The sequence below is a fragment of the Anabrus simplex genome, chromosome 8 (assembly GCF_040414725.1).
Source record: "Anabrus simplex isolate iqAnaSimp1 chromosome 8, ASM4041472v1, whole genome shotgun sequence".
Lineage (NCBI taxonomy): Eukaryota > Metazoa > Arthropoda > Insecta > Orthoptera > Tettigoniidae > Anabrus > Anabrus simplex.
In genome coordinates, this window is record NC_090272.1 from 171,949,954 (window position 1) to 171,963,299 (window position 13,346).

General features: G+C 38.0%; 1 protein-coding gene across 1 annotated transcript in view; it reads left to right on the forward strand.

The window, feature by feature from the left end:
• LOC136879354 (sodium/potassium/calcium exchanger 1) overlaps positions 1-13,346 on the forward strand; it is a 232,766-nt gene that overhangs the window by 95,944 nt on the left and 123,476 nt on the right. Inside the window, exon 7 of the mRNA XM_068229086.1 lies at positions 7,185-7,271. Within this exon, the coding sequence (XP_068085187.1) occupies positions 7,185-7,271 (87 nt within the window). The remainder of the gene's footprint in view (positions 1-7,184; positions 7,272-13,346) is intronic.

Consider the following 13,346-nt stretch of genomic DNA (forward strand, 5'->3'; position numbering starts at 1 on the left):
TGGTTGAGGTAGTCCATAAGTAGGGATTGTGAGGAGTCATTATAAATAGTGGCCAGGTGGACAGTGCGTGAGCAGAAGTAGACATTTGAAGCTTTGGATTGGGGCTGTTGACCTAGATGTTAGGCCCCTTTTAACAACAAGCATCATCATCATCATCATCATGCTATGGATTCAGGGAAAACAAGCGGGTGAGGGGGAAGTGTGGAGGCGGATATGGAGTGATGATTTGATAGCAATTGCAGATCCCCCTTTTCTGCAGTCTAGAGGGTGATCTGCATGATGAAGGGTAAAACCAGGGAGGTGGGCATTCATATGGGGTCGAAGCATTGTTTCGTTCATTAGAACGGCATGATAGATGTGTTGAATGGTAAGGGCTCGAAGATGATTGTGGTGGACGTGTAAGGAGCAGATGTTAAGGAAGTGAATGGAGATAGGATGGGAGAATTTACGCGTATTAGGACAAATATCCATTAAACGAGGGTTTCTAAATGGGTGGATTGGAAGTGGGTGTTGAGGTCAGAGTGGGTGGTGATGAAGTGGAGGTTGAGGGTTTGGTGGCAGCTGCTTGGAGGTGAGAGAGGTCTAAAGGGTGGTGGTAGGGAAAAAGGTTTAGGAAGGAGAGGGTGGTGAATTGTACAAGGTTTTAAGCAGAGGGTGGCGGAAATTGGGAACGAGTTGGTTGTGTGGATGAATTGATAGTACGGACAGGGGCGACTAATTCAGGAGGGTTTTCAGATGGTGGACGGCGGGGTTTGCACTGACGGGAGTAAGTTGGATGGGTTTCACGGCAGGTGTGACAACAAGGCAGTTTGGTGGTGTTGGGACATTTGGAGGAGCCATATGTCTGTGAGCAATGCCCGCAGACAGGACTCACGGCTTTACAGTCTGGCATTTTGTGCACATTGTATTGAATGCACTGCTAACAGCAAAGGGGTTGGGGAGGGGAACTGTGGATGGTTCCACCCAGTGGTGCTGCCTGTAGATGGATATTCTGTCCCTCAGAAGTCTGTCCACATCAGCTGTGGTGGGCAATAGCACACGCATCATGAAGGTATGCCTCAATGCATTACGGATTCTGAAAACGTTTTGGGCAGGAGCACCCTCGGTGTTTAGTTCTTCTAATATTTCGTTATCGGGTGTGTTGGGGTCGATCCCCCCGATGACACAGGAGATGAGACTGTAGTGGGGGGAAGGGGTTGGGTTTTGATGCACGGCTGAGGTAATAGTTTTAATGGTGAGCTCCAACTGAGTTTTGATGCAGCTTCTTTGCCGGAAATCTTGGTAAGGACACTGTTTGTGGTGCGCTGGATGTCTGCAGTATCTTCTCTCTTGAGGTTGAAGTGGAGGAGAGTGTAGAAGATTTTTTTAGGAGATCAAAATTCGGGGGAAGAATTATAAAGGAGAAAGGTGTGGGTGTCGGTGGGAGATTTTTGTTAAGTGTGTGGGTTACTTATTGCTCTGTGATTGGCTGATAATGGGGGAAAATGAGAGGTGGAGGCAAAGTCAAAGGATGGTTCACTGGAATGCATCGGGTTATCTCTGATTCTTGCAGTGGCGGATGATGCTGATGGATCGATGAGTACCATTTTGTGGCAAACTTCCTGGAGGTTTAGCTAGAGTCCTCTTTATCCCTTTGGCATCTCTTGCTGAGGGGCTGGTGGAATGAGAAGATGTTGAGCTGGAGTAGATGTAACTGGTAGTTGTGGAGATGGTTTGATGTCTGGGCACATAACGCCCCTGGAGTGTACTAAAGTGGTCGTTATACACGATGAAAATATCATGCTGGAGGTGGTGGTAGTAATCATCGAGCTGATGGAGGTGGTGTTGCGGCTATTGTAGGTGTGGCCATGGTGATAGAGAGCACTTACACAGATTTTAGGATACAAAGTCTGTAGTCCAGTGGGAAAAAAACCCATGCAATGAAGGGGATAAACCCCTGGAGTGCTGGATGACAAACCCAGGTACACTGGGAATCGCCACAACTCACACAATACAAGAAGCTTTAGTAAGTCATGGGGTGAAACCCCACACCAACCTCTCAGTCCACCTGTCCATTCCACTTTTTCAAACGTCCCTGGGACGTTGTGTCTGGAGTACAGCGTACTGGTAGTGTCGGACACAGCACTGGACGAGTAACACCTAAACATGCCATGAGAAGCACTGCTGTTGGTGAAAGGATGATGGTATGTGGACTTGTTGCTTGACTGAACATATTGGCTCATTATATGAAATGGACCCAATGCTGTATTCATCAAAAAGTTTTGACTACCAAATAATTCCAGACCTATTAACCCGATGAGTGCTACGCCCGCCTACAGACAGGCTGACGCGGCCCATCCAGCATTGCTACGCCCGTCTATAGACGGTGTACGAGAACTTTAATTTTATTGATTTTCCCAGTCCATTCTCGAGTGCCGATTTGATCTCTGGCATGTTCTGCATCTGTTGGATATTATGTAGAACTAATTGATCACAGCTTATAGCTTCGGGAAGTAACTTATAGAGCTTTCTGTAGATGTCTTTGGACCTCATCTGTGATGTAAACAGGTATGGTGCAACAACAAGCTAGTTGCTCTTGCAGCATTGTTATTTCAGATCAAAGAATATTTCATTTACTAACTACAGCGGAAAGTGATAATAAAAATTATGATTCTGATGAATTGTTAACCAATTTTGAAAGTGAGAGTGATACAGAGAGTGCTGAAAATACTGTAAGTGAGAAACAGAGCCTCCTTCTAAAAAGGGAAGAAACACACGATGAGTTCAAAAGCCATTTCATCACTATTTTTGTGGCGGATGGATTACTTTTCTCTACCTGACTTTCAACTGTGACAGACACTGGGAGCCAAGTAGTGTTTGATGACAACCCCAAAATCATTGATTTTTTAAAAACAATTCTGCCAGTTGAGTTGGTGCAGCCGATTGTTGAAACAAATTGGTATCACAAACAACTAGTGGAAAACATTGAGCTGTCACCACATTCAGGTTTAGAAATTATATTAAAATATCAACTTATGTACTTGTAAGGAGTTCCATATATTAGTTGTCTACATATTTTTGGAAATAAAATAATTTTGGGCTCTTTACTTTGTATAAAGATGATGTACGTATGTGTGGGCAAATAAAATGTAGTTTTGTTTTCTCTCAAAATAATGTTGAACATAAAAGTAGGGTTTTCCATTTGCATTTAGACTGATAAAGAACCAACATTTTAAACATTTTAAGCTAATCACCCCACTGATAAGTTAAAAATTGAGGCTTCTACAATTTTTTAATTTACATACAAATGAAGAAACTCTACACTGAGGTACCAAACAGTCAACTGTTAACTCAGCACTTAAAAGGTTAAAAAAAAGTACTTGAAGAAATAGTTAAAATTATTTTCTTTTCCTGTCACCCTTGTCCAGGGAGCTCCTGGGTTGGGCAGAGGATCATTGACATCCATTTCACTCTCTCCTTGTCTTGATCCACTTTGATGCTTCATATACGCTGTTCTTATGGTGGGCTCGCCACACTCAAAGGCTAGTTAAGATTATACATTTTATAAAATCTCAACTTTTGAATACCAGACTCTTTTCAAAATTATATGAAGCTAACATAAGCAGTTACTTTTGCATACAGATGTGTGCTGGTTGTCAAAGGAAAACATATTGTAGTGATTATTAGAGTTACACAATGAAGTACGACTATTTCTCAATGACCCTGAATTTCTATTTGATCAGTTGGACAGCTTTGCTTGGATGTGTATGGAAGCCTACTTACATGATATTTTTGCACTCTTGAACATTCTCAGTACAAGTCTTTTTGGCAGCAACATGAATATCTTTCATGTTGAAGACAAGAATGAGATAATAATTATGAAATTAAGGCTGTGGACAAGCTGATCTGATGTTGGTAGTATCAGTAACTTCCCAACACTGGAGTCATTTCTGGAGTCCACTGATGAAGAATTACTGACAGAAATTAAAACATTAAACTGAGCATTTAGTGACTAACCATCTTAGATGCTCACTGCAACTGTGCAGAAAATACCTCCAGTGCTCCCACAGTAGTGTTATAAGTTATGCCAGTAGATGCAGAGTGGGTTTCGGCCCTTGGGTTTTGTCCCTTAAGTGGCCACGGTTTGTCCGTGGTCCAACAACTCTGTACTCTGACCAGCCAACCGAGCAGAGGAAAGGTGGCCACGGCTCTACCATTGCTCTACGCCTCTGCATTCGGGAGACAGGACAGGGGCACAGGGCTGGACTTCATGCCTGGCCCCACCCATCAGCTGTCCTGAGAATGGTTTTCTGTGGTTTTCCATTCTCCTGCACTAAGGTGAATGCCGGGACAGTTCATAGTATAGGCCGCGGACGCCCACCCCGTCACCTTCTCCACACATCTTTTTCACTGTAACAAATCTCCCGGCCTGAGAGATGGCGTAACTGTCTAAGAGGCCCGCCTCCCCCTTCAGGGGAGGAATGAAAACGTTTAGTAGTAGTAGTAGTAGTTATACGTTATACTGCCTCCTATTTGAGCATGGCGTTCTGCCTGTGGTTTGGGGTTTGTGCATTTGTGAGCATGTTTATAAACATTCTAAGAGTCATCTTTTCAGTCAGCATAGGGCAGGCCATGACAGCAACACAGTTAAAAGACACACAGGGGTGATGCAAAACTTTGTTTTATGTGTATACTTTAGGCATATTATGTGATGGTCTGATTTCCTGGAAAAAGTATTCTGCTTGGAAAAGTGGAAGGAAACTGCACATGAGGGCAGCTGGCACTGAGATGGATAGACTTCCTCACAGAGAGAGTGAATATGTACTGAAAGAACTGATGCATTCGCCAGTAGTTTTTGTTGATTAGATGGCACATAATATACACACACACATGTACCACAGTACTAATCTAACTAGGAACCACCAGCATACAGTCTTGATGAGTCTCTCTTCATAGGGGTGCATTTTTTGATACCATACTTCATGACCGGTATGAAAAAGCTACTGAATGTTGCTAATTTCACATTCCAATGAACCTTATGATCCCAAAGAAGAGACCTTACTTGTTGGTAGAAGAGGGAACTCTTTTGTACTACGTTGGTGATTTCTGTTATGGCTAAGCTATCTCTACAGATGCCACTGCCAAGGTCATTCAGGCTGGTGGTCTGCTAGTTTGATGCTAGCTGCTCAGCCATCTCTGTTCACGGCCATTTTTTGTACTGTGTAAGATTCAGACTTTTAATACTATATTCCGTTAATTGGTAGGCTAGAATTTGACCACCAAAATGGCTTAAAGGGTGTTATTCCCTAAGTTCTTTGTTTCATACGCTCTCCACTTCACTGTGTTGTATCATAGTTTTAAGCATTAATTTTGCATTTTGCTATACCCAGTCACTTGGAATGACATCTTAATATATTTACATGGTAGACTGTCATATGATAAATGAATTAAGGGATTTTGTATTTTTTGAATGGTCTATAATCCCATGATCAGGAATGATAATAATGTTCAGAATCATTTGTTGGTTGTGCTTACAGTGCAAAGTACCTTATGGGATGCTAGCAGAGAAATATTGACCTCACAATGATCTCTTGTTTATTGGGCTGCAGAACAGTGTTTTGGCAGGGGCAGCTAGTTTTACATGGTATATTATTTTATGCAAATATTTGATGCATCATATTCTAAAAAAAGAAGAAAAAGAAGGATAAATTGTCCAAAGCTCAGGACTATATTCATTTATATGGAATTGAAGTAATAGATAGGAACAAATAAGCAGGTAAATACTGGGGCTGTACCTTAGTTAAGGCCAAGGCCACTTTTTCCCAACTCTATCCTCTTCTCATCCTTGCATCATTGAAAATCTTCAATGTTAGTGTTATGTTAAACCACTAGAAAAAAGGAGAAAATCTAACCAAATATTGAAATATGGAAACATTGATAAGAACACATAATAGGAAAAACACAAGGACAGGTCAGTGCAGAAAGAGGGAGAATCAGAATGGAAATACAGAAGAGCAATCTCCATATCTTCATACACTGCCTACTTCAAATAGATTGGCTCTCTCCTCAGCAATCCTAGTTCTGCATCCATTTCTTCTCAGTCCTCAATTAGCTCATTTCCTTCTTCCAGCTTCATCAAGAGGGTAGGCTTCAAAATTAAATGAGAAGCCATCTCGAAAGATCTTCAGTCTTGATGTGGGAAGTGCAGGATAAGAAGAAAGCCTTATGAACACAGCAAAAGGGAAGAGACAGAATACCCATTGGTTTCTAATCCCAGACATGATATAAATCATTTCCTCACTGTTGGTTTCTTCTATTTATCAGTGAAACACATATATTGAACTTGAAAATATTCCTTACCTTCATGAGTTTTCTTAAAAAATATGTATGGTATTTCCCTCTTACCTTCACACTTGGATGAAAACAATGAACGAGCAGTTGAGGTAGTTTCTACCTTCTCATAAGTTATGAATTTCATTATGGTCAATATTGGCAATTGATCACTATCAAATGATATTGAATAGGTGGATCTTTCTCTACCCTTTGATAGTTTCTACCTTGGTTCCATTCCTATTTCTTTTCAGTTGTTTTATGGTATCAGACACATCGAATGCAGCTTGTGCAAAAATTATTCTTTCTACACTCTCTTCTTACTTCTTAAGAAATCCAAGAAACTGTACTGGCTTCCCTGATTGTGAGTTGACTCGTTGGATACTTGATATTGTCTGATTCTTTAGTTACACCCTAGGGATGTCTTCCGGAAGATAAGACTCCACCACTAAAACAAAGAGGTTAATCACTGTTCACTTATATGTAATCATATCCAAGGCGGCATGACAGACAAGGAATATCCGATTGGATGTGTCTGCCGTTTTATTGGTTTGTATCCCGCATGGTAGAACCTGTCCCCTTCATGTCACGTAGCATGATGCTTACCCTAACAGAGACTTGACAATAAGAAAAAAACTTTGCCTCGGGTCAGAGAATAATCCATCCAGCTAATAATCATGGTCAAGACCATTCCAAATAAAGAAATACCATGTGATCGCTCGCCTGACATGAATAAATGTAGCTCTACTGGTCAAACTCTTACAGTCATAATTATGTAGTTAATTTGACTGAAACAATTCATACGCACATCTTCATAATAAACTGTTAAACAGTTCAGATAACAGTAAATATTTTTGACCTTTTTCTGTTAACAGATGGAAGGAAGTCACAAACCTGGAGAAAATTATTTCAAACATGTTGGAAAAGTAAAACAGAAGATGAAACAACCCAACCCATGCTGGGTATGTATTGAGAATACAGAAGGAATTACTTTCCAAAATGTTTTAATTACATACACACATATATCAGTGGCAGCATGTACTGAATTATGTTGGTGGTTCTGCACTGTGACACCCATTCCATTGCAGGAAGTGTAATAGACAAATCTCAATTTGTATTGCATATGAGAAGTGCCAATTGAGTTTGCTTTCAAGTTTCCAAAAATGTACAGTAAAATTATAGTTAGACATACATCTCAGTTTGTTAGACTTTCTGATTTCAAGTGATTTTGATTATATAAACAAATCACTTATACAAAAAAGAACAACATTTAAAAAGTTAAAAAACTAAAACTTTTCTTCCCCTTATCAAAAATAATGTTGATCTATTGTTAATGCACTCATATTTACATAAACCCATATTTTCAAAACTGTGGAAACTCTTTAGAGTCAAATATCGCTTGGTTAGATACCTTTCCTCATACAGATGTAGTGTCTGCAATAAATCCTCTCTTGCTTTCCCGTAGATAAGGAGCATGTCAACATTTTCTTCCGTGGAATACTTGGCGTCTGCCTCTGTGGTGTAGTGGTTAGTGTGATTAGTTGCCACCCCCAGAGGCCCGGGTCGATTCCCGGCTCTGCCACGAAATTTGAAAAGTGGTACGAGGGCTGGAAGGGGTGATGATGAATGCAATGCATTCGAAACATGTTCTGAACTTTTAATTTAATGTCTATTGAAATAACCTAAGGCTAAATAAAAGTGAAAGTATCGATCAGGTGGATTCTTGTTCCTTCAATTAATTAACTGAAGCTTCATATCGACATCAAAAATTCTGTACATTGTAAGATTCGGACTTTCATTCTAATTTCCAATAATTGGTAGGCTAGAATTTGACCACATGTGCTGTGCTACAGCTGTGAGTAAGACTTATATGAAGAATGGTATTTTGAATTTCTTTTCAAAATAAAGAAGAACAAATTTTTTTTTTCGGAAAGTCCACTTACGGCGGGAGAGGGGTGGAAAGAAGTGAAGAAGAAGTTGAATTATTCTTATGAGTATACATTTATCTCAAAAACTGAAGGTGTTACAGAAGTACAGGCATGAAAACTGGTATTTGGAATCTCCTTAAAAAATAATGGAACACGTACCGGTATTTTTTGTTTTTGGAAAATCCAGTTAAGAGGCTGAAAATAATTGGAAAAGCGGGTGAATTTTTAAAATGAGTACCGGTATATCTACGTTATATGTCAAAAACTAACATGTTAGAGACAAGAAACTTGGTATTTGGAAAGTTCTTTAAAAATACAGGAACCTGTATCTTTTTGTTTTCGGAGAAGGTACATAACAGGGGTGAAAAGAAGTGAAAAATAGTTGAATTAGAAACTGAAGGTATTACAGGTGTGAAAATTGGTATTTGCAATCTTCTTTAAAAATAAAGAAACATTTATTGTTTTCGGAAAATACACATAAATGGGAGTGGGGGTGGGAAGGGCTGATCAAGGGGTTGAATTCTTTTTAAAAATAAAGAAACATGTATTTATTTTTTCGACTTGAGAGAAGACCAACGTTCATGTCTGTAACAGCTTCAGTTTTTAGAATAAAGTATCCTTATAAACATATTTCAACTCCTTATTTACTTATTTTCAACCCCACACCCCTTACGTCGATTTTCCGAAAAACACAAATGCATCTTTCCTCATTTTTAAGGGAGATTCCAAATACTAATTTTCATGACTGTAACGTCTTAAGTTTTTGAGATATAAGTATACTCATAAAAGTAATTCAACTCCTTTTCCACACCCCTTCCTACCCGTTAAGTTGATTCCCCACTCCCCAAAAGTGTGTGTTTCTTTATTTTTAAAGGAGATTCCAAATACCAGTTTTCATGCCTTCAACATCTTTAATTTTGAGATATAAGTATCCTCACACAAAGAATTCAACTAATTTTTCAATTTATTCACCCCCCATAAGTGGATTTTCTGAAGACAAAAGAACACATGTATTTTTACTTTGAAAGAAGATTCCAAACACAAATGTTCTCTAACATCTTCAGTTTTTGAGATATAAGTATCCTCATAAAAAGAATTCAACTCCTTTTTCACCCCACCCCGTTAAGTTGATTCCCCCTCCAAAAATGCGTGTTTCTTTATTTTTTCAGGTGATTCCAAATACAAATTTTAACTTGTGTCAGCTTAAGTTTTAGAGATATAAGTTTCTCCATAAAAAGAATTAAATATTTTTACTTCCTTTTGCCCTTCCCCCTTAAGTGAATTTTACAAATATCACAAAAACTTATTTCATTATTTATAAAGGAGCTTCAAAATGCCAATTATCATGAATGTAACATCTTCTGTTTTGAGATATATGTATCTTCATAAAAAGGAATTAAACTCCTTTTTCACCGCCCCCGCCCCCAAGTTGATTCTTCCCCCAAAATGCATGTTACTTTATTCTTAGAGGATATTCACGTCTGTAACATCTTTAGTTTTTGAGATATAAGTATCCTTATACAAAGTATTCAACTAATTTTTCAATTAATTCAACCCCTTTAAGTGGATTTTCCAAAGACAAAAGATTACATGTTTCTCTACTTTGAAAGAAAATTCCAAATACAAATGTTCATGTCTGTAACATCTTCAGTTTTTGAGATATAAGTATCCTCATGACGTCCGACTCGTTGGCTGAACGGTTAGCGTACTGGCCTTCGGTTCAGAGGGTACCAGGTTCGATTCCCGGCCGGGTTGGGGATTTTAACCTTAATTGGATAATTCCAATGGCATGGGGACTGGGTGTATGTGTTGTCTTCATCATCATTTCATCCTCATCACGACGCGCAGGTCGCCTACGGGAGTCAAATCGAAAGACCTGCACCTGCGGGGCCGAACCCGTCCTGGGACATCCCGGCACTAAAAGTCATATAACATTTCATCCTCATGAAAAGAATTCAATTCCTTTTTCAGCCCCACCCGTTTAGTTGGTTTCCCCCCACCCAAAATATGCGTGTTTCTTTATTTTTAAAGGAGACTCCAAGGTCCAATTTCAACATATGTAACCTTCGGTTTTGAGATATAAGTTTCTCCAGAAAAAGAATTCAGTATTTTACTTCCCTTCATACTCCCCACTCAAGTGAATTTTCCAAAAACAAACAGTACCTGTTTCTTTAAAAGAACTTATCACGACTATAACATCTTCAGTTTTTGAGATATATGTATCCTTGTAAAAGGAATTCATCTCTGTTTTTATCCCTTCCCTACAAAGTTGATTCCCCTACCAAATGCATGTTTTTTTATTTTTAAAGGAGATTACAAATACCAGTTTCAATGTTTGAAACATGCTTAGATTTTTTAGTATATATACATACATTATCATACAAATAATTCAACTAATTTTTCAATTCTCTCCCCTGCCCCCGTTAAGTGTTTTTTTCTGAAAACCAAAGAATAGGTGTTTCCTTATTTTTAAAGGAGATTCTAAATACCAATTTTCACATCTGCAACATGTTAAGTTTTTGAGAAATATTGTAGATATGCTAACTTAAAAATATTCACCCCCTTTTTCAGCCCCCCTTAAGTGGATTTTCCAATAAAGATATTTATATTTCCTTATATTTACAGGAAATTCCAAATACCAGTTTTCAAATCTATAATATGTTATGTGTCTCAGAAAATTTGCAGATATAATCTTTTTAAAAATTCACCCCGTTTGTCACTACTGTTCACCCCCTATTGATCGGATTATCCAAAAACACAAAAATACGTGTTTCTTTATTTTCAAAGGAGATTCCAAATTTCAATTTTCATGTCTGTAACAACTTCAGTTTTTGAGATATAAGTCTCTTCATAAAAGGTGTTTAACCACTTCCCCCTTTTTTCATGCCCCCTTAATGGGATTTTCCGAAAACTAAAAATATGTGTTTCTTAATTTTCAAAGGAGATTCCAAATACCAATTTTTATGTCTGTAAACTTTTAAGTTTTTGAGATATAGATATCCTCAGAGAAGTTAAAGATACCCATTGGTTTCTAATCCCAATCATGGGAAAAATCATTTCCTCACTGTCAGTTTCTTCTATTTATCAGTGAAACACATATACTGAGCTTGAAACATTCCTTACCTTCATGAGTTTTCTTAAAATATATGCAGGGTATTTCCCTCTTACTTTCACACTTGGATGAAATCAATGAACGAGCTGTTGAGGTAGTTTCTATCTCGGTACCATTCTTATCTCTTTTCAGTTGTTTTCTGGTATCAACCAAATTAAAGGCAGCTTGTGCAAAAATTATTACTGGTATTTCTGCACTCCCTACTTCCTTCTTGAGAAATCTAAGCAGCTGTACTAGCTTCCGTGATTGTGAGTTGACTTTTGGGATATTTGATGTTGTCTGATTCTTTAGTTATATCTTAAGGATGTCTTCTGAAAGATAAGACTCCACCACTGGAAACAAAATTGAGGCATTATTTAGTTCTTTTTCCGGGTTGAACCACATTGCTTTTTCTGTATAGTTTGCCAATGTTTCGAATACATTACAGTATTCTTTGTCAAGGCAACTGAAATATCCGTACTCAATCTGAGGTAATCAGTCTCCCAGGCAGCAATCACACTACTTGTAGGGGTATTTCAGTCACCTTGAAAAAGAATACGGCAATTTATTTGAAACATCGGCAAACTGTATGGAATATATAGAAAAAAAAACAACACCTGCAAAATAACTAAATAATTCTACACACTATGGAAGCTTCACTTCTAAGGAAATTGAGACATATTTGTCACGAGTCATCCATATCGATTCTAAAGCCCTGAGTTGTGATTCTAATTTATCACATTAGGTCTAGAAGTGACGGGTTAACTTTCCTGTGAAGACTATCTCCTCATCTTTACACACTGGTCTCTTCAAATATATGAGTTCTTAATTGGTTCTGATGAGAAGAAATCCCAACAAGGTAACAATCTAGGAGCCAGTAAACCAAAAGCACTATACAATACTATGGCTCTTAATTGGGAATTCCCTGGCCATCTCTCTATACATGTAAGTTGTGATGAAGCATGATAGCTGAATGGCACCTTCACTGCTTCTCACCAAGGTAGATGCTTTTCAAATATTGGCCAGCGTGTGAGCTTGTAATTACATTTATATTGATATTACTTGTGAGCCCTTGTTGATGCTCATTCATGGTTGGAAAATGTAATGCGATTTGTATAAGTCAAAGCTTTCTTTTGGCTTCTAAGCTGGATGATGACGATGATCATAATAATAATAACAACAATAATAATAATAATAATAATAATAATAATAATTCCAAGGTTATTCATGGGGAAAACCTCAGATCTCTTTGAAATCAAAATGAGAGTAAGGCAAGGAGATTGACTCTCACCTTTACTCTTCAACTGCATCCTTGATAAAGTGATACAAGAATGGCTCAAACAGAAATTGGTCCTCAAAATTCACCAGTCAATCACTTTACGCAGAGGAAAACTAGCGATAGATTGTCTAGCATTTGCAGACGACCTAGCAATATTAACCCAAGATATTTCAACAGCCCAAAATAAGATTGAACTCCTGAAAGGAATTGCGGAAAAAGTTGAAAAGACAGAATATATGGCCAGCAACAAACAAGCACCAAAATTCATGAAGACAAAATATGACAAAATTAAACGAGTATCATAATATAAGTGTCTTGATGAAACAATTAGGGAAAATGGATGTGAAACAAAAGCCAATGAAATTAGATGCCAAAAGATGGAAACTGCATATCGACTTACCCAAAATATCTATAACAAAAAATGTATCTCCAGGCACACAAAACTCAGACATTACAATACAGTTATTAAACCAGAATGTCTTTATGGATCAGAGATGCTAATTTTGAACAGGAAAACACAAATTGAAAACATTGAGAAAAAGGAAAAAGGAATGCAAAATCATAAGAAAAATTCTAGGCCCAAAACTCTCCAATGGACAATACCAACTTCGAGGCAGACATGAAATTAAATAATTCACAAATATTAGTGACATTAGAAAATGCAGGCTAAGATTCTATGGACATATTAAAAAAATGCATCCAAACAGACTAACCAAATAGTCAAATTCTATGAAAACAC